Source organism: Scyliorhinus torazame, chromosome 15 (genome assembly GCF_047496885.1).
Source record: "Scyliorhinus torazame isolate Kashiwa2021f chromosome 15, sScyTor2.1, whole genome shotgun sequence".
NCBI lineage: Eukaryota > Metazoa > Chordata > Chondrichthyes > Carcharhiniformes > Scyliorhinidae > Scyliorhinus > Scyliorhinus torazame.
Window position 1 is genome coordinate 176,362,639 of NC_092721.1, and position 19,469 is coordinate 176,382,107.

Genomic DNA, 19,469 nt, shown 5'->3' on the forward strand with positions numbered 1-19,469 from the left:
GACCACGACTTGGGGCTGCTCCCCCTCCCCCTTAAGGATCCCGAAAACACAATCCGAGACATCATGCACCCTGGCACCTGGGAGGCAACACACCAACCGCAAGTCTCTCTCGTTCCCACAGAATCTCCTATCTATCCCCCTAACTATGGAGTCTCCAATGACTAATGTTCTACTCCTCTCCCCCCTTCCCTTCTGAGCAACAGGGACAGACTCTGTGCCAGAGACCTGTACCCCATGGCTGGTGAAGATTTATTTTGGATTCCTTTCCATTTAGCTTTTATGTACAATCACTGCAGACAACCTTGATAGTATCTAGAATTATTACCCTAATACACATTCTCAAACAATGTGTTATGTGCAACTGTTGGAGATTTAGTACATTGAGCTATTTCACTATAAAATATTTGTTGATATTGTTAACCCTTTCTGTTCAGATACTTAAGATGAGAAACTATAATTATGAGGGAAGACAAGTTGTTGGGGCATTTTCAATGGGATTAAAGCCTAAGTGGTGATCTAACGGAGGCTTCTTTGAATTGTAATAGGGTGCAAAGAAAAAGGCTACTTTTTCTTCTCAAGCAACCAGTGGCAAGTGGCCATGAATATAAAATTGTCAACAAGGGATTGGGAATAAAATCACGATTATTTACCACAGGCAACAGTTGAGACAGGTACTATTGCACCTTTTAAGTGAAGAGCAAAATACTTGAAGCAGATACCAGGCTGTGGTTAAAGGATAGAGAGGTGATTTTTAGATTTCTCCAGCAGTTAGCTAGCACAGGGTTTGAGGGGCCGATGGATTCTTTTGGGCAGAATTTTGCAGCCCCTCCCAGCGGCGGGGTTTTCCTTTCCTGCTGAAGTCAATGGAGTTTTGAATGGCTCACCACATTTCACGGCCTCGCCCTCGCCAAGGTGGGGCTACAAAACTCCGCCCCTTATGTTCCACATTGAGACCACATTGGTCTCAATTTACTGAATCAATGTTTGAGGTTCTGACCATAAATAAATAGTAATATTCTAGAATAGTGTTGTATGTTCTTGATCAACAGACATGAGCGTAATTTGCTGCTGCAGCGGTGATTTTGGTACGTAGCCTAGTGGTTTTAGTACTGGCACCACCAGCCAAGATTAGTTCAAATCCCACCAGAGCAAGTTGTCAGAAAAAATCAGAAAAAGAGTCCACAGAACTGTCCGATTTTTGTGAAAATCCAGCTGGTTAACAATGGCCCATCAGGGAAGGGAACCTGCCCAGTCTCGTTGATAAGTGCTTGCCTCTTAGCACCTTCCAGGAAATTACGCAATGGGCAATAAATACAGTTTTACCAGGCTTACCCACAACCCAAAAAATGCATTTGAAGAAGGATCTGAATAGGCTTATTGTACCACATCGGTGTACGATCACTATATATTAAAACCAGTGATGTTTTAAAACAGAAAAGGAACCAATTTGCCAGTAATAATATTTTTATTTTCACTGCTTGGTCTGTGGTGAGATCGGGTGGCAATCTGGTTCACGGTCTGCAACCACAGGTGATGCCAGTTAACGGAGTGTGAAAGTGAAAAATTTCCAAACCCACAGAGATTCGAAGTATGAGCCAAAGACACAAAAGCATTAAATTAATTCAATTATATTTTACCATACTATATTGAATGAAATGTGTATACAATTACTTTTCGGATGAGGTAAAGAAAAGTTAACATTTAAGCTTAAGCATTTACCTTGGATGTTCTCGCTGGCTTCGTTGCTATATACAATATTTTGCCAGTCAATTTGCAGTCTCTTTATAAGGGTGTAAGCAAATAACGGGTTTGATATTGCTTTCACAGGTTCCTGATAGACATGACTGTGCAGTGCCTTTACTTTCTCATAAAATCTGTAATGCAAAAACATTGAGACGGCCTATAACAGGAGAAACAGAATAATTTGAAAGAGACAGTGAACTAATTGAATTAAATTAACCCCTTCTGTTGAAAATCAGTTGGATCGACTTCCGGTTGCGGCTATGCGGAGCTAAGTCGCACGTTCGGCAGCTCCCGCCAGAAACTAACTTTTGGGCTCTTTTTAGGGGCCCCAGCGACATTTGTTCGACGGTTCCCAGTGTGGGAAGGTGACAGTACGATTTCCCCGGCACTGTATGGATTGGACCAGGAGTGGAGCGGTGAAAAAAGTAATTCTGGTGCAGCGGAAAGTGCGAGGGAGGAAAGCCAAGATGGCGGCGGGTGGAGACCAGGCAGCGTGGGCGCAGTGGTTGCAAGAGCAGCAGGAGTTTCTCAAGCGCTGCTTCACGGAATTGAAAGCAGAGCTGCTGGAGCCAATGAAGGCTTCGATCGACAAGCTGGTCGAGACCCAGAAGGCCCAAGGGGCGGCGATCCGGGAGGTGCGGCAGAAGGCCTCGGAGAATGAGGACGAGATATTGGGCCTGGCGGTGAAGGTGGAGGCGCACGAGGCGCTGCATAAGAAATGGCAGGAGAAGTTAGAGGACATAGAGAATTGGTCGAGGAGGAAGAACCTGCAGATTCTGGGTCTCCCGGAGGGAGTGGAGGGTTCGGATGCTGGAGCATATGTGGTCACGATGTTGAACACGTTGATGGGCGCGGGTGCCTTCCCGAGGCCCCTGGAGCTGGATGGGGCCCACCGAGTCCTGGCGACGAGGCCCAAGTCTAACGAGCCACCGCGGGCAGTATTGGTGCGGTTCCACCGCTTCGTGGACAGGGAGTGTGTCCTAAGATGGGCAAAAAAGGAGCGGAGCAGCAGGTGGGAGAATGCAGAGGTCCGTATATACCAGGACTGGAGCGCGGAGGTGGCCAAGAAGAGGGCCGGGTACAATCGGGCTAAGGCGGTTCTGCAGCGGAAGGGGGTGAAATTCGGGATGCTGCAGCCGGCGCGACTGTGGGTCACGTTTAAGGACCGGCACCATTACTTTGAGACGCCGGAGGAGGCGTGGACCTTTATTCAGAGCGAAAGGTTGGACACGGACTGAGGGTCAGTTGTGAGGGGAGATCATAGGGGGCTACTATGGTTACTGTGCTTTGGGGGATGTTGGGAGATGTTCTGTATTGTTTCCTTGGGTGCTGGGTGGGGTAGGGCGAAATGGTTCGAAGTGGGGGTTTTGTGAGAGTGTGGACGTCGGTGGTTGGAAGGATGGGGCCCCGTTGGGGGGAGGGGAGATGGGAGGCCCAAGGTGGGGGAGTTAGGATTAGGCCGCAAAAGGGAGCTGTGCCAGAGAGGGCGGGGCCGGTTTGATTCAAAGTGCGGGTTTTTTCCTGCGCTAGGGATGGAAGGGGACGGGGCTGGGGGAAGGGCGGTGTTGGAGAGGAGCGCCCACTGATGGACAGGAGGGGGGGGGGGGGAGACCACCACACTGGGGGTTCGATGGAGTAGCGGGAGTGGCCGGGGTCATCAGGAGTCAGCTGACTTACGGGAGTGCTGTGGGGGGAGCAACGCAGATAGGGGGGGACCTAGCTGGGGGGGGGGTTACTGGGTTGCTGCGTTGGCCTAAGGGGAGCTGGAGCTCGGAGAGAGAGTCGGGGCGGGGGTCTGTCGCTGGGGGGAATGGAGAGTGCGGGAGGCGCGGGCACGTGGCTGGCCTAGAAAAGGGGATGGCTAATCGTCAGGGGGGGGGGGGAAGCCCCCTGATCTGGCTGATAACTTGAGAGGCCTGTGATAACTTGAGAGGAATGTGAGAGGCCTGAACGGGCCGGTCAAGAGGGCCCGTGTGTTCGCGCACCTGAAGGGACTGAAGGCAGATGTGGTCATGCTCCAGGAGACGCATTTGAGGGTAGCAGACCAGGTTAGGCTGAGAAAGGGGTGGGTAGGGCAGGTTTTCCAATCGGGGTTGGACGCAAAGAATCGAGGGGTGGCGATTTTGGTGGGGGAGCGGGTGTCATTTGAGGCGCAGAACATCGTGGCAGACAATGGAGGTAGGTATGTGATGGTGAGCGGTAAGCTGCAGGGGGTGCGGGTGGTATTAGTGAATGTATATGTCCCGAATTGGGACGATGCCGGATTTATGCGGCGCATGTTGGGCCGGATTCCGGACCTGGAGGCAGGGAGCTTGATAGTGGGGGGGGGACTTTAATACGGTATTGGATCCAGCATTGGACCGCTCCAGGTCCAGGATGGGTAAGAGGGTAGCGGCGGCCAAGGTACTGAGGGGGTTTATGGACCAGATGGGAGGAGTGGACCCATGGAGGTTTGACAGGCCGGGGCCAGGGAATTTTCTTTTTTTCCCACGTCCTTAAAGCCTACTCCCGGATAGACTTCTTCGTTATGAGCAGGGCACTAATCCCGAGGGTGGAGGACACGGAGTATTCGGCCATAGCCATCTCAGACCGTGCCCCGCATTGGGTGGAGCTGGAGCTAGGGGAGGAGAGGGACCAGCGCCCGCTGTGGCGCCTGGATGTGGGCTTGCTGGCGAATAAGGAGGTGAGCGGGCAGATCCAGGGGTGCATTGAAAGCTATCTAGAGGCTAATGATAATGGGGAGGTGCACGTGGGGGTGATTAGGGGAGAGATTAGTGGTCTGGGAGGCGCTGAAGGCGGTAATTAGGGGAGAGCTAATCTCCACTAGGGCCCACAAGGAGAAGGAGAGGAGAGAGAGGGAGAGATTGGTGGGGGAGATTTTAAGGGTGGATAGGAGGTATGCAGAGGTCGCCGAGGATGGACTACTCAAGGAGCGACGAACCCTCCAGGCCGTGTTCGACCTGTTGACCACCAAGAAGGCAGAGGTGCAGTGGAGGAAAGCGCAAGGGGCGGTGTATGAGTACGGGGAGAAGGCTAGCCGGATGTTGGCACACCAGCTTCGGATGCGTGAGGCTGCGAGGGAGATTGGGGGAGTTGGGGATAAAGGGGGGAACACGGTGCGGAGTACGGTGGGAATAAATAGAGTATTTAGAGACTTTTATGAGGAGCTGTATAGGTCTGAGCCCCCGACGGAGGAGGGGGGGACACGTCAATTTTTGGATCGGCTGTGGTTCCCGAGGGTGGAGGAGAAGCAGGTGGCGGGGCTTGGGGCACCGGTAGGGCTGGAGGAGCTGACTAAGGGGCTGGGGAGTATGCAAGCGGGGAAGGCACCGGGGCCAGATGGGTTCCCGGTGGAATTTTACTGGAAGTACATGGACCTGCTGGGCCCTCTATTAGTGAGGACTTTCAATGAGGCTAGGGAGGGGGGGCCCTAGGGAGGGGGGGCCCTAGGGAGGGGGGGCCCTAGGGAGGGGGGCCCTACCCCCGACAATGTCCAGGGCGCTGATCTCGCTGATCTTGAAGCGGGACAAGGACCCATTACAGTGTGGGTCGTATAGGCCAATCTCGCTCCTCAACGTGGATGCGAAGCTGTTAGCGAAGGTATTGGCTACCAGAATTGAGGACTGTGTCCCGGGGGTGATTCACGAGGACCAGACAGGTTTTGTTAAGGGAAGGCAGCTGAATACCAATGTGCGGAGGAGGCTCCTTAACGTAATCATGATGCCTGCAGTGGAGGGGGATGCGGAGATAGTGGCGGCGATGGACGCGGAGAAGGCCTTCGATAGGGTGGAGTGGGGGTACCTCTGGGGTTGAGGAAGTTTGGGTTCGGGGAGGGGTTCATTAGTTGGGTTAGGTTACTTTACGAATCCCCAGTGGCGAGTGTGGCCACGAATCGGAGGAGGTCGGAATACTTTCGGCTGTACCGGGGGACGAGGCAGGGGTGCCCCCTATCCCCCTTGCTATTTGCGTTGGCAATTGAGCCTTTGGCTATGGCTCTAAGGGAGTCCAGGAACTGGAGGGGGCTGGTCCGGCGGGGGGGAGGAACACCGGGTATCGTTGTATGCCGATGACCTGTTACTGTATGTGGCGGACCCAGTGGGGGGGATGCCGGAGGTGATGCGGATCCTCAGGGAGTTTGGGGACTTTTCCAGGTATAAGCTCAACGTGGGGAAGAGTGAGCTCTTCGTGGTACACCCAGGGGACCAGGGAAAGGGGATAGACGAGCTTCCACTGAAGAGGGCGGAAAGGAGTTTTCGGTACCTAGGGATCCAGGTGGCCAGGTGCTGGGGGGCCCTACACAAGCTGAACTTGACGACGCTGGTGGAGCAGATGGATAAGGAGTTTAAAAGGTGGGATATGCTGCCACTCTCCCTGGTGGGTAGGGTACAGTCGGTGAAGATGACGGTGCTCCCGAGGTTCCATTTTATATTCCAGTGCCTCCCCATCCTGATCCCTAAGGCCTTTTTTAAGCGGGTCAGCAGGAGCATCATGGGATTTGTGTGGGCAAAAAAGACTCCGAGGGTGAGAAGGGTGTTTCTGCAGCGGAGTAGGGACAGAGGAGGGTTAGCGTTACCTAATCTGTGTGGGTATTGCTGGGCTGCCAATGTGGCGATGAGATGGAAGTGGGTAATGGAGGGGGCGGCGTGGAAGAGGCTGGAGATGGCGTCCTGTGTGGGCACGAGTCAGGGAGCGCTGGTGACAGCACCGCTGCCGCTCCCGCCGACTAGGTACACCATGAGTCCGGTGGTGGCAGTGACTTTGAAAATTTGGGGGCAGTGGAGACGTCACAGGGGTGAGGTAGAGGCTTCGGTTTGGTCTCCGATCTGGGAGAACCATCGGTTCGTCCCGGGGAGAATGGATGGAGGGCTCCTGAGCTGGCACAGGGCAGCAATTAGAAGGATGGGGGACCTGTTTTTAGATGGGGCGTTTGCGAGCCTTGGGATACTGAAGGAACAATTCGGGCTTCCCCCCGGAAATGCCTTCAGGTACATGCAGGTAAGGGCGTTTGTAAGGCGGCAGGTGAGGGAGTTCCCACTGCTTCCAGCACTCAGGATCCAGAATAGGGTGCTCTCGGGGGTGTGGGTTGGAGAGGGCAGGGTCTCGGCGATCTACCAGGAGATGCAGGAGGAGGAGGAGACCTCGGTGGAAGAGCTAAAGGGTAAATGGGAGGAGGAGCTTGGGGAGGAGATAGACGAGGGTGCGTGAGCGGACGCCCTGGGTAGGGTTAATTCTTCCTCCTATTGCGCCAGGCTTAGCCTGATACAATTTAAGGTTCTTGACAGAGCGCATATGACAGGGGCGAGGCTGAGCAGGTTCTTTGGGGTGGAAGACAGGTGGAAGGAGGTGCTCGGGGAGCCCAGCAAATCACACCCACATGTTCTGGGTGTGCCCGTCGTTGGATGGGTTCTGGAGGGGTATTGCGAGGATGGTGTCTAAGGTGGTGAACACCCGGGTTAAGCCGTGCTGGGGGTTAGCACTATTTGGGGTATCGGACGAGCCGGGAGTGCAGGAGGCGAAAGAGACCGGTATTGTGGCCTTTGCGTCCCTGGCAGCCCGGCGGAGGATTCTGCTACAGTGGAAAGATGCGAGGCCCCCAAGCATGGAAGCCTGGACCAGCGACATGGCAGGGTTCATTAAATTGGAGAGGGTGAAATTTGCCTTGAGAGGGTCGGTGCAAGGGTTCTTCAGGTGGTGGCAACCGTTCCTAGACTTTCTAGCGGAGCGTTAGGAGGTGGTCGGCAGCAGCAGCAACCCAGAGGGGGGAGGGGGGGCGGAGGAGGGGAGGGTGTACTTTGTGTTTTCTACTGTGTTTATTATTGCTTAATGGGGGGGATTTATATTGGGGGAATTTGTGATGTAGTTGTAAGATGTTTATTTATGTGTTCTTTGTTTTTCTTTTTTCTGTAAGGGGGGGTTTGTTGAAAATATGTAAATATTTGAATAAAAATATTTCTAAAAAAAAAAGAAAATCAGTTGGATAGCATTTCTACAGCAACCAGAGCAATAGTAATGAAATGATGGACAATGCCACAGTGCGACATATGACAAAAAAGAACAATAACTTTTATTTCCATAACACGCCTCCGATTAAAACAAATGTTTCGGAGCACTTTACAATGCAAAGAGGTGAAGACGTTGTCGGAGAATTAGGAATTTCATCAGGTGAGTTCAAACTGAAAGCACTGTTGAGGTGGGATTTTAAGAGACTTGGAGACAATGGGAGATGTTACCATAGAACCATAGAATCCCAACAGTGCAGAAGGAGGTCCATTGGGTCTGCACCGAGCCCCTGAAAGAGCACCCTATCCCTGCCCTATCCCCATAACCCCACCTGACCTGCACATCCCTGGACACTAAGGGGCAATTATAGCATGGCAAATCCACCTAACCTACACATCCTTGGATACGAAGGGGCAATTATAGCATTGAAAATCCACCTAACCTACACATCCCTGGACACTAAGGAGCACTTTTAGCATGGCAAATCCACCTAACCTGCACATCGCTGGACACTAAGCGGGGCCAATTATAGCATGGAAAATCCACCTAAGCTGCATATCCCTGGACACTAAGGGGCAATTTTCCCATGGCACATCCACCTAACCTGTACATCGCTGAACACTAAGGGGCACCTTTAGCATAGAAAACCCACCTAACCTGCACATCCCTGGACACTAACGGGCAATTATAGCATGGCAAATCCACCTGACCTGCACATCACTGGACACTAAGGGGCAATTATAGCAAGACCAATCCACATAACCTGCACATCTTTAGACAGGCAGTCAGAGAGTATAGTAGCAATCTTGGAGACATTGTTAGTGACAGATGTAGAATTGAATTCCAGCCACATAAAGATAAATGTTTATCTAAAGTTGTGGAAGATGTTGCTCATCAATAACATGTAAATAATGAATATTAGATAGGAGAGGGGCAAAGCATTACAAATCATAGGGAGAGATCTTCCGGCTGTTCACACCATCAGGATCTTCCGGTCCCACCGATGGCACCCTTCCCCCCCCCTCGCGGGTTTCCCAGTAGCATTGGGTGGATTCAATGGGAATTCCCATTGGCAGCGGCAGGATCAGAAAACCCTGCTACTGGACAACGGCGGGCCACCTCCCGTCGCCAAGAACCACGCTGCAGGAAGGCCAGAGAATCGTTCCCATAGGATGGGAGTTTCTGCTCAGGACTGGAAATTCCCATTCGATATCAATGGACTTTTAAATGTTTCATCAGATTTTCTGTCGCGCCCACAACAACTCCTGTGGCGGGTGGAACCTGAAAATTTACCTCATAGTAATAATTTCTGGGGATGAACATTTGCTATTATCTGGTTAGGGACCAGTATTGTTTTATTTAAAGCCAAAAAAGTTTGCAATCCTAGTTACCCACTGTGATAATGAAAACTCCAGGTGACCACCCGTGGATGAAGGCATGTATGGTAGCTTCAAGTGGCCAAAATGCACATGCAATTTTCATTAAACTACATAGTGCACCTTGAATGTAATGAAACATCACAAGGAACTTCAGAGAAGCATTACGAAACAGAATGACATTGAGTTACATAAGGGGATATTGAGTCAGATATCCAAAAGCTTGGTTCAAGAGGTAGGTTTTAAGAAGTGCCTTAAAGGAGAAAAGTGAGCGAGACAGGTAGAGAGGTGTAAGGAACGAATTTCGCTCTGGAGGCCTATGAAACTGAAGACACGGCAAACAAGTAACATTAGCACCACACAAGTGCCAGACAATAATCATCTTCAACAAAAGAAAATCTAATTATCGCCCCTTGGCATTCAATGGCATTACCATTGCTGAATCCCCCACAATCAACATCCTGGCAGTTACCATTCACCAGAAATTGAACTGGCCTAGGCATATAAATACTGTGGCTACAAGAGCGTACCTGGTGGGTGGTGTTCTCACGTGTAATAGTGGTATCCATGTCGATGATCTGGCACGTCTTGCAGAGATTGCCATGACAGGGTTGTGTGGTGTCGTGGTCACTGTTCTGAAGACTGGGTAGTTTGCTGCAAACAATGATTCGTTTGAGGTTGCGCGGTTGTTTGAAGGCAAGTAGTGGGGGTGTGGGGATGACCTTGGCAAGATGTTCATCGTCATCAATGACGTGTTGAAGGCTGTGAAGAAGATGACGTAGTTTCTCCGCTCCGGGGAAGTACTGGACGACGAAGGGTATTCTGTCGGTTGTGTCCCATGTTTGTCTTCTGAGGAGGTCGGTCCGGTTTTTCGCTGTGGCGCGTTGGAACTGTCGATCGATGAGTCGAGTGCCATATCCCGTTCGTACGAGGGCATCTTTCAACGTCTGTAGATGTCTGTTACGCTCCTCCTCGTCTGAGCAGATCCTGTGTATACGGAGCGCTTGTCCACAGGGGATGGCTTCTTTAATGTGTTTGATGACGATGAACATCTTGCCACGGTCATCCCCACCCCCCCACTACTTGCCTTCAAACAACCGCGCAACCTCAAACGAACCATTGTTTGCAGCAAACTACCCAGTCTTCAGAACAGTGACCACGACACCACACAACCCTGTCATGGCAATCTCTGCAAGACGTGCCAGATCATCGACATGGATACCACTATTACACGTGAGAACACCACCCACCAGGTACGCGGTACATACTCGTGCGACTCGGCCAACGTTGTCTACCTCATACGCTGCAGGAAAGGATGTCCCGAAGCGTGGTACATTGGCGAGACCATGCAGACGCTGCGACAACGAATGAACGGACATCGCGCAACAATCACCAGGCAGGAATGTTCCCTTCCAGTCGGGGAACACTTCAGCAGTCAAGGGCATTCAGCCTCTGATCTCCGGGTAAGCATTCTCCAAGGCGGCCTTCAGGACCCGCGACAACGCAGAATCGCCGAGCAGAAACTTATAGCCAAGTTCCGCACACATGAGTGCGGCCTCAACTGGGACCTGGGATTCATGTCACATTACATTCATCCCCCACCATCTGGCCTGCGAAATCCTACCAACTGCCCTGGCTTGACACAATTCACACCTCTTTAACCTGGGGTTACCCCATCTCTGGATCTGTAAAGATTTAATCACCTGCTAATGCTTGCATTCCTAGCATTGTTTGGCATCTTTGAATTTGTCTATGTATGTGTTTCTGGAACAGACCTCTTCATTCACCTGAGGAAGGAGCAGCGCTCCGAAAGCTAGTGACATCGAAACAAACCTGTTGGACTTTAACCTGGTGTTGTAAGACTTCGTACTGTGACCATCCAGAAAGACAAGGGCAGCAGGCACATGGGAACACCACCACTGGAAGCTCCCCTCCAAGCCACTCATGATTCTAGCTTGGGAATATATCACCGTTCCTTCATTGTCGCTGGGTCAAAATCCTGGAACTCCCTCCCTAACAGCACTGTGGGTGTACCTACATCTTAGGTACTGCAGCCATTCAAGAAGGCTGCTCAGCACCACCTCTCAAGGGCATTTAGGGATGGGCAACAAATGCTGGCCTAGCCAGCAGCGCCCACATCCCATGAGTGAAATTTTAAAAAACATCAAATCCACAACTTATTTTGCTGTTGGTCTCCATTAAAATTTGAAGCCCATGTCATAAACTGAGTTAGTACTCCTGGGACTGTTAATTGACGAGCGATATTGTAGGCCTCGTCAAAAAGAAAAAGGAGGCATTTATCAGGGCTAAAAGGCTGGGAACAGACGAAGCCTGCGTGGAATATAAGGAAAGTAGGAAGGAACTTAAGCAAGGAGTCAGGAGGGCTAGAAGGGATCATGAAAAGTCATTGGCAAATAGGGTTAAGGAAAATCCCAAGGCTTTTTACACGTACATAAAAAGCAAAAGGGTAGCCAGGGAAAGGGTTGGCCCACTGAAGGATAGGCAAGGGAATCTATGTTTGGAGCCAGAGGAAATGGGCGAGGTACTAAATGAATACTTTGCATCAATATTCACCAAAGAGAAGAATTGGTAGATGTTGAGTCTGGAGAAGGGTGTGTAGATAGCCTGGGTCATATTGAGATCCAAAAAGAAGACGTGTTGGGTGTCTTAAAAAATATTAAGGTAGATAAGTCCCCAGGGCCTGATGGGATCTACCCCAGAATACTGAAGGAGGCTGGAGAGGAAATTGCTGAGGCCTTGACGGAAATCTTTGGATCCTCGCTGTCTTCGGGGGATGTCCCGGAGGACTGGAGAATAGCCAATGTTGTTCCTCTGTTTAAGAAGGGTAGCAAGGATAATCCTGGGAACTACAGGCCGGTGAGCCTTACTTCAGTGGTAGGGAAATTACTGGAGAGAATTCTTCGAGACAGGATCTACTCCCATTTGGAAGCAAATGGACGTATTAGTGAGAGGCAGCATGGTTTTGTGAAGGGGAGGTCGTGTCTCACTAACTTGATAGAGTTTTTTGAGGAGGTCACTAAGATGATTGATGCAGGTAGGGCAGTGGATGTTGTCTATATGGACTTCAGTAAGGCCTTTGACAAGGTCCCTCATGGTAGACTAGTACAAAAGGTGAAGTCACACGGGATCAGGGGTGAGCTGGCAAGGTGGATACAGAACTGGCTAGGCCATAGAAGGCAGAGAGTAGCAATGGAAGGATGCTTTTCTAATTGGAGGGCTGTGACCAGTTGTGTTCCACAGGGATCAGTGCTGGGGCCTTTGCTCTTTGTAGCATATATAAATGATTTGGAGGAAAATGTAACTGGTCTGATTAGTAAGTTTGCAGACGACACAAAGGTTGGTGGAATTGCGGATAGCGATGAGGACTGTCGGAGGATACAGCAGGATTTAGATTGTTTGGAGACTTGGGCGGAGAGATGGCAGATGGAGTTTAATCCGGACAAATGTGAGGTAATGCATTTTGGAAGGTCTAATGCAGGTAGGGAATATACGGTGAATGGTAGAACCCTCAAGAGTATTGAAAGTCAAAGAGATCTAGGAGTACAGGTCCACAGGTCACTGAAAGGGGCAACACAGGTGGAGAAGGTAGTCAAGAGGGCATACGGCATGCTTGCCTTCATTGGCCGGGGCATTGAGTATAGGAATTGGCAAGTCATGTTGCAGCTGTATAGAACCTTAGTTGGGCCGCACTTGGAGTGTGGTGTTCAATTCTGGTCGCCGCACTGCCAGAGGGATGTGGAGGCTTTAGAGAGGGTGCAGAGGAGATTTACCAGAATGTTGCCTGGTGTGGAGGGCATTAGCTATGAGGAGCGGTTGAATAAACTCGGTTTGTTCTCACTGGAACGAAGGAGGTTGAGGGGAGACCTGATAGAGGTATACAAAATTATGAGGGGCATAGACAGAGTGGATAGTCAGAGGCTTTTCCCCAGGGTAGATGGGTCAATTACTAGGGGGCATAGGTTTAAGGTGAGAGGGGCAAGGTTTAGAGTAGATGTACGAGGCAAGTTTTTTACGCAGAGGGTAGTGGGTGCCTGGAACTCGCTACCGGAGGAGGTGGTGGAAGCAGGGACGATAGTGACATTTAAGGGGCATCTTGACAAATACATGAATAGGATGGGAATAGAGGGATACGGACCCAGGAAGTGTAGAAGATTGTAGTTTAGTCGGGCAGCATGGTCGGCACGGGCTTGGAGGGCCGAAGGGCCTGTTCCTGTGCTGTACATTTCTTTGTTCTTTGTTTTGTTCTTTGATTGGTACAGTGGTGTGAGACTCTTCTACAAGTTTATATAAAATGGTTGGCAGCAATCTGCTTCTTACCAACTGTTTCACCTGATATACTAAGGGGTACTGGTAGTTCCTATATAATTAAGCTCATACACATCGTCACCTCTGGGAAGGTTCAATATTTCCAGTGTTGAACTGGAGAAAGTTTGGGATCAAACAAGTGGTCAGATATCGAAGGTAAAGAATAATTTGCACATTTCGCGGTTGCTCTTCTTGTTCCATCCCTCATGGAAACAGCAATTGTAAATAATTTAGATATTGATATTTGTGTTTGGCACATTAGGAGTAATCCTACCTATTTTGTTACACCTCTTTGGTATGGTTATGAGTCATCTAATTCTAAATTCAACCTCAGTTGTATTGTTGTCTGGAAACCAGCACTGGTGGCTGGAAGGGATCAGAGGTGCTTAGCAGGATAGCAAGTTTACTGGTAGATTTCTATGTTTCAGGTGATATGAGAGGCTTAATATAAGATGCACACTGACCGCCGCTATGTCCGTTTTCCAGGATGGTATAGGTATTAGAATGATCAGTGGCAAATACACAAACATAGCAGAGTGGCCACCAGAACGGGACAGGTTCATTGAAAGTCAGGACGTGTAATTACCCTTATTATATTTGCTTTGCCTTGCAACCTTTAACCACAAATCCCACTCTGCCGGAAGAGTGTTGCAAGTTTAAATTATCACAGAGATGAAGAGATGGTGTTGTGGCGGTGTTGTCTCTGGTTGCTAATCCAGCCTAATGCTCTGGGGACACGGGTTCAAATCCCACCGTGGAGCTGAGTCCACAAAAAGATCAGCCTTGATCTTATTGAATGGCGGAGCAGGCTTGTGGGGCCAGATGGCCTACTCCTGCTCCTAGTTCTTATGTTCTATGTTCCTATCCAGTGAAGCCTACATCCCATGAGAGAATAAAGAGGAGAAAAAGATTGTATAAATGACGATACAATTCCGTGGACTTTGAGAAGGATGAAGTGGACTAGGATAGCTTTCATCTTCATTTGTAGGAAGCCTTGGGCATAAAGTAAGGCAGTCCATCCAGCAATGGACACCTCCTAAATTAATGTTCTAACTTAGCACTAAATATCAGATATCAGCTTCCACTGCAGCTGCCAGTATCATAAAGATATCACTCACGCCCCATCTGCCACCACCTCAAGGCGTTTTTAATGCTATTCAATGTCGATCTCTCTAAATTGGTATAAGATGCAACTTGGAGCTTCCTGTGTATACAGGTGAGTCAGCATCACAGAACACATGAAGAGTTCTCAACCAGTGACCTCAGTAAGCATTTACAAGTTTTATTTGACACTCTCACCCCTGAGTCAGAAGGTAGTGGGTTTAAGTCCTCACTCCACAGACCTGAGCACAATCCAGGTTGTCAATCTAGTGCGGCACTGAGGGTGTTCGGCACTGTCGGAGATTGAATGAGATATTAAACCAAGAACTCCTCCTGTACGTCATGCCTTCCCTATCAGATGGAAGTAAAAGGCTCCATGGCACTATTCAAATAAGAGCAAGGATTTTCCCCTGATACACTGGCCAATAATTTATTGTTCAATCAAAATGACTAGAGCACATTAATTGGAAGTGTCAGACTGCCGTTTGTGCGAACATGCCTTGTGCAAATTTGAAGCTGTGTTTCCCACATTACAACAGTGACTACAGTTGACTATAAATGCTTCCAGAAAACCGGAAGTCATGGAAAGTACTAAATAAATGCAAGACAAATGTCACTATTCAAGTACCATAAGACCATAAGACATGGGAGCAATGTAGGACATTCGGTCCATCGAGTCTGCTCGACCATTGAAAACTGATCTATGATAATCCTAGACTGCACATTCCCATCTTATCCCCATAACCCTGTTCTCTTGCTGGATTAAAAACCTCAACTATCTCAGCTTTGCACACGCTTTGAATGACCCAGCCTCTACAGCTTTCTGCGGTACAAATTCCACAGATTCACTACCTTCAAAGAGAAGAAATTCCTCCGCATCTCTGTCTTAAATAAGCGACATGTTACTCTGAGATGATGCCCTCTGGTCCTAGACTCTCCCACAAGGGGGAACAGCCTCTCAGTATCTATCCTGTCAACCTCCCGAGAATCCTATATGTGTCAATAAGATCACCTCTCATTCTTCTAAACTCCAATGAGTACAGGCCTAACTCACTCAACCTCTCCTCATCGGAAAATCGTAGCATACCCAGAATCAACTTAGTGAACCTTCTCTGGGCTGCCTCCAATGCTAGTATATCTCTCCGTAGATAAGGGAATCCAACCTGTTCACAGTATTCCAGGTGTGGTCTAGTGTTGTGTGGAATTTTAGCAAAACTTCCCTATTTTTATACTCCATTTCCTTTGAAATATAGGACAGCATTTCATTGGCCTTCCCAATTATCTGCTGATGTTGCATGCTACCTTTTTGTGATTTATGTGCAAGGACCCCTCAATCCCTGTGCTGCAGCTTTCTGCCATCTTCCTCTATTTAAATAATATTCAGCTCCTTGACTTTTCCTACCCAAGTGCATAACTTCATATTTTCCTTAATTATATTTCATCTGCCAAGTTTTTTGCCCACTCAAACAAAACTGTCTATATCCCTCTTTAGACTCTTTGTGACAGCCTCAGCACTTGCCTTCCCATCTGTTTTTGGGTCATCTGCAAACTTGCCAATAGTTCATTTACTTCCCTCATTCAAGTCCATTAATTATATATTGTAAACCGAGGATTTACAGTGAAACATGCCGTGCCTAGGCACAAGGCTCTGGCCAATTGGGGTGCCCCAAGCCGGGCGGTACATTGGGCATCCAATCACAGCCTTTCTCCGCCAAGCAGAGTAGGTGAGGCGAGCAGCTTTGTGACTCTACCAGGCCAGGCCAGCAACAGCGAGGTGCGAGGTGCCGAAAGCCAACATGAGGTGAGGTTAGCCGCCGAGGAGATCAGCAGGCGAGGCGGTTCAGAGCTGCCGTGATGTCATCAGCTGATTTTTCCATCTCCTTACTCATCGGCAAGTTCCATGTTTGCTTGACACGTGACACACATGACAATTTTGACCATATTTACCATCATTCTGACAAGAGGTAAACTTGGATTACAATTCAGCAATTATCCATACAGACGTGTTTTTACAAGTTATAAAGCACTTAAAGCAGTGACCAATTTGTGTATGTTTGTAACTTGGGCCTTAGCATTTTGTGAGGCGAGGGTGGGTGGGGTCAGGAGAGGTGTGAGGTTAGGGGTGGGGAGGACAGAAATGAATGTGAGCACAGGCCCCCACAAGCTGTAACCCCACCTCTGATGTAAATAAGTGTGGCCCCAGCACTGATCCCTGGTGACACTCCACTAGTTACAGGCGGCCATCTTGAAAATGCCCCTCTTAGCCCAACTCTCTGCCTTCTATCAGTTAGCCAATCTTCTATCCATGCTAATATACTGCCCCCAACACCACGGGCTCTCATTAAGTAGCACTAAGAAGCCACTTAACTTAAAGTACTCATTGACAGTGAAAGATGTGTTACCGTTAAAAACAACCAGTATTCCACTGCTGCCTTAGGGCGTGAGGGCCCATGTTCAATCCCGGCCCCGGGTCACTGTCCATGTGGAGTTTGCACATTCTCCCAGTGTCTGTGTGGGTCTCACACCCACAGCCCAAGATGTGCAGGGTAGGTGGATTGGCCATATCTTTTCATTAAAACAGTAAAAAATATATACAAGGCCAAATGGTACAAACACTAATTCTGTGTTGGAGAAACAGGGTACCCTCCCCTCAGGACCAATGTACGGGGAGGGGGCGGGGGTGGATACTCTGATTATTAAAACAGTTCACAACACGTTTCTTCAAAAAACAAATGGTACAAGCACTAAACTGCGCTTGAGAGACCAGATACCCTCTGAACCAACAGAAGGGAAAGGAAGGGGGGTGGGGAGAGAGGGGAAAGGAGGGTAGTGGGAGGGAGGGAGTCGGCGTGTTGGTGAAGGGGGGGGGGGGCATATAGGGCACTGCCTGAACTATCTACGGATTGGCCACACTAAACTGCCCCTTAATTGGAATTTTTGACCTTAAACACCAACGTGTCTAAGGAAATTGACGGTTGATTAGAATCAGGCTATGACTCAAGCAGAATCAAATTAAAATTACTTTCCGAATTATGCTTTATTAATACCCATTTGTTTTCTTAACCAGCTTTTAACTGTGGGAAGAGAAAGGGAAAGAAATCAAGCTGAATCCTTTGAAAATAAATGGTTTGGAATGAATGGTTTGGCTGGAACACAAATAAATCATCATGGGCACTGATAATGTCCAAGATATTTACAGTCTTAGGAATTTGCCAAGACCTAACTAACATCAGATCTGAAAGCCTTGTGCTCTGAAATGTGGATAGGAGTGTAGCATTGTAAATGTGGTGGGCAAGACAGTAAATCAAAAAGCTTCATTTAAATGTTTTAATCTCTGGGAGAAATCCTGCACCAGGGCGACATATAATGATTTCGACTCTGTGTAGATGAATGAGTTTTGAATGGGTTAAAATTGAGCCCAGTACATTTTTCAGTTTGAATTGCACAGGGATATGTCGCTTCGCCTAATAAAATGCCCTGTTGCTGTGAGTTTTCCTAATGCAACTTTTGATTCAGAGAAGATCCATTGTGAATGTGACACGGTAAAATGCAGCTGACTAACTCGGCTGAAAAAGTAAACTCAACTGAGCTGAACTGACTACCTGAAAGGAGAGGGAATAATATAACCGATTGTTATTTAGAGCAGTGCTCACCGTTCCTCGGGGAGGACTCCTAAAATGTTTTTTTTTTTAAAACAAAAATAAATAAATACAAATGGATTTAATTCCGGGCGAATTAAAACCTTACCGTTTTAGGTCGTCCATTCTGTAGATCTCGTTTTCAATATAAGACTGTAAATGTTGTAAAAGCACCTTTTCCACGGCGATTTCGCCCTGGATGTTGAGGAGGGAGGTGTACAGATCTGCTGAAGTGGCTGACAGCAAGGAACCGGTCACCACATACAGTAGTAGTGAGGGCAGCCTCAATAGCATTTTACAACAATCTTCCACCCGCTGCCCAGGCAGACTACACCCAGCCACTTACCACAACAATAATTTCTACTCAACATTTAGGTGACTCGTCTCCCTTACTGGAAATACACCTTGTTGTCCGTTCCCTTGCTCTTACTTCAAACGTGGGATCGTTTTTTTCCAGAGCGGATCCTCCACGTTTCCCTGTTCTAGCATTCATATTCCCCACATTCCAATGAAATGGGTCATTTTGCTAAGTTGCTGCTGCAGAGTAATGCAGCTGCATCAACACAGAAGTGAGGGAGTGAGGGAGGGACAGAACTCTATCTCACTGGTCTCTTGACTGATTCCTGGCTCAGGCTTTTCATAGGACGCCCCATGGACAGGAGGGCTGGTGTACAGTGTACCTGGGCAATTCATTGAGGGCAGGGGGGTTTGTGCAGTTTCTCTGGGGCTGGGGTTCGCTGCTTTGCCTATAGCTAAGTTTCTACCCCTTCGCTCCTTGTTTTTTTTAAATAAACATTTTATTGAGGTATTTTTTGGTATTATAACAACGCAATAACCAATGTGCATGAAACTATAAACACAGTGTAAAAGCCGTCTCCCTCCCTTACAGGTCCCACCTTTATTAACCCCCTACTCTAAGCTAAACTTAGAGTTCTGCTGACGATTAATTTTCCGCGAAGAAGTTGATGAACGGTTGCCACCTCCGGGCGAACCCTAACAGTGACCCTCTCAAGGCGAACTTGATTTTCTCCAAACAGAGAAAGCCAGCCGTGTCCGATAGCCAGGTTTCCGACTTCGGGGGCCTTGAGTCCCTCCAAGCTAATAGTATCCATCTCCGGGCTACCAGGGAAGCAAAGGCCAGAACGTCTGTGTGGTAGTCAGTATTAGAGGTATTACGGTACCCGGTAATGGTTTAGGAGGTACTGTTTTCATTGGTTAAGCCTGCCTGCTGGTTCCAGTAAGGCAGCGTATAAGAGCCCGTGTTTCCCCAGCAGCTGCCTTCTGT

The 19,469-nt window shown here is 48.8% G+C and overlaps 1 protein-coding gene across 2 annotated transcripts in view; it reads right to left on the bottom strand.

Moving 5' to 3' along the window:
- The window catches only part of p4ha3 (prolyl 4-hydroxylase, alpha polypeptide III), a 116,687-nt gene extending 97,947 nt beyond the window's left edge, over window positions 1-18,740 (bottom strand). Inside the window, exons 1-2 of one of the 2 annotated variants that reach the window (XM_072477149.1) lie at window positions 18,294-18,740; window positions 1,720-1,874 (exon numbers count right to left, since the gene is read on the bottom strand). In XM_072477149.1, the coding sequence (XP_072333250.1) occupies window positions 1,720-1,874; window positions 18,294-18,478 (340 nt within the window). In that variant the 5' untranslated portion in view covers window positions 18,479-18,740. The remainder of the gene's footprint in view (window positions 1-1,719; window positions 1,875-18,293) is intronic. The other variant, XM_072477148.1, reaches the window with a different exon arrangement.
- Between the last annotated feature and the right edge of the window lie 729 nt (window positions 18,741-19,469).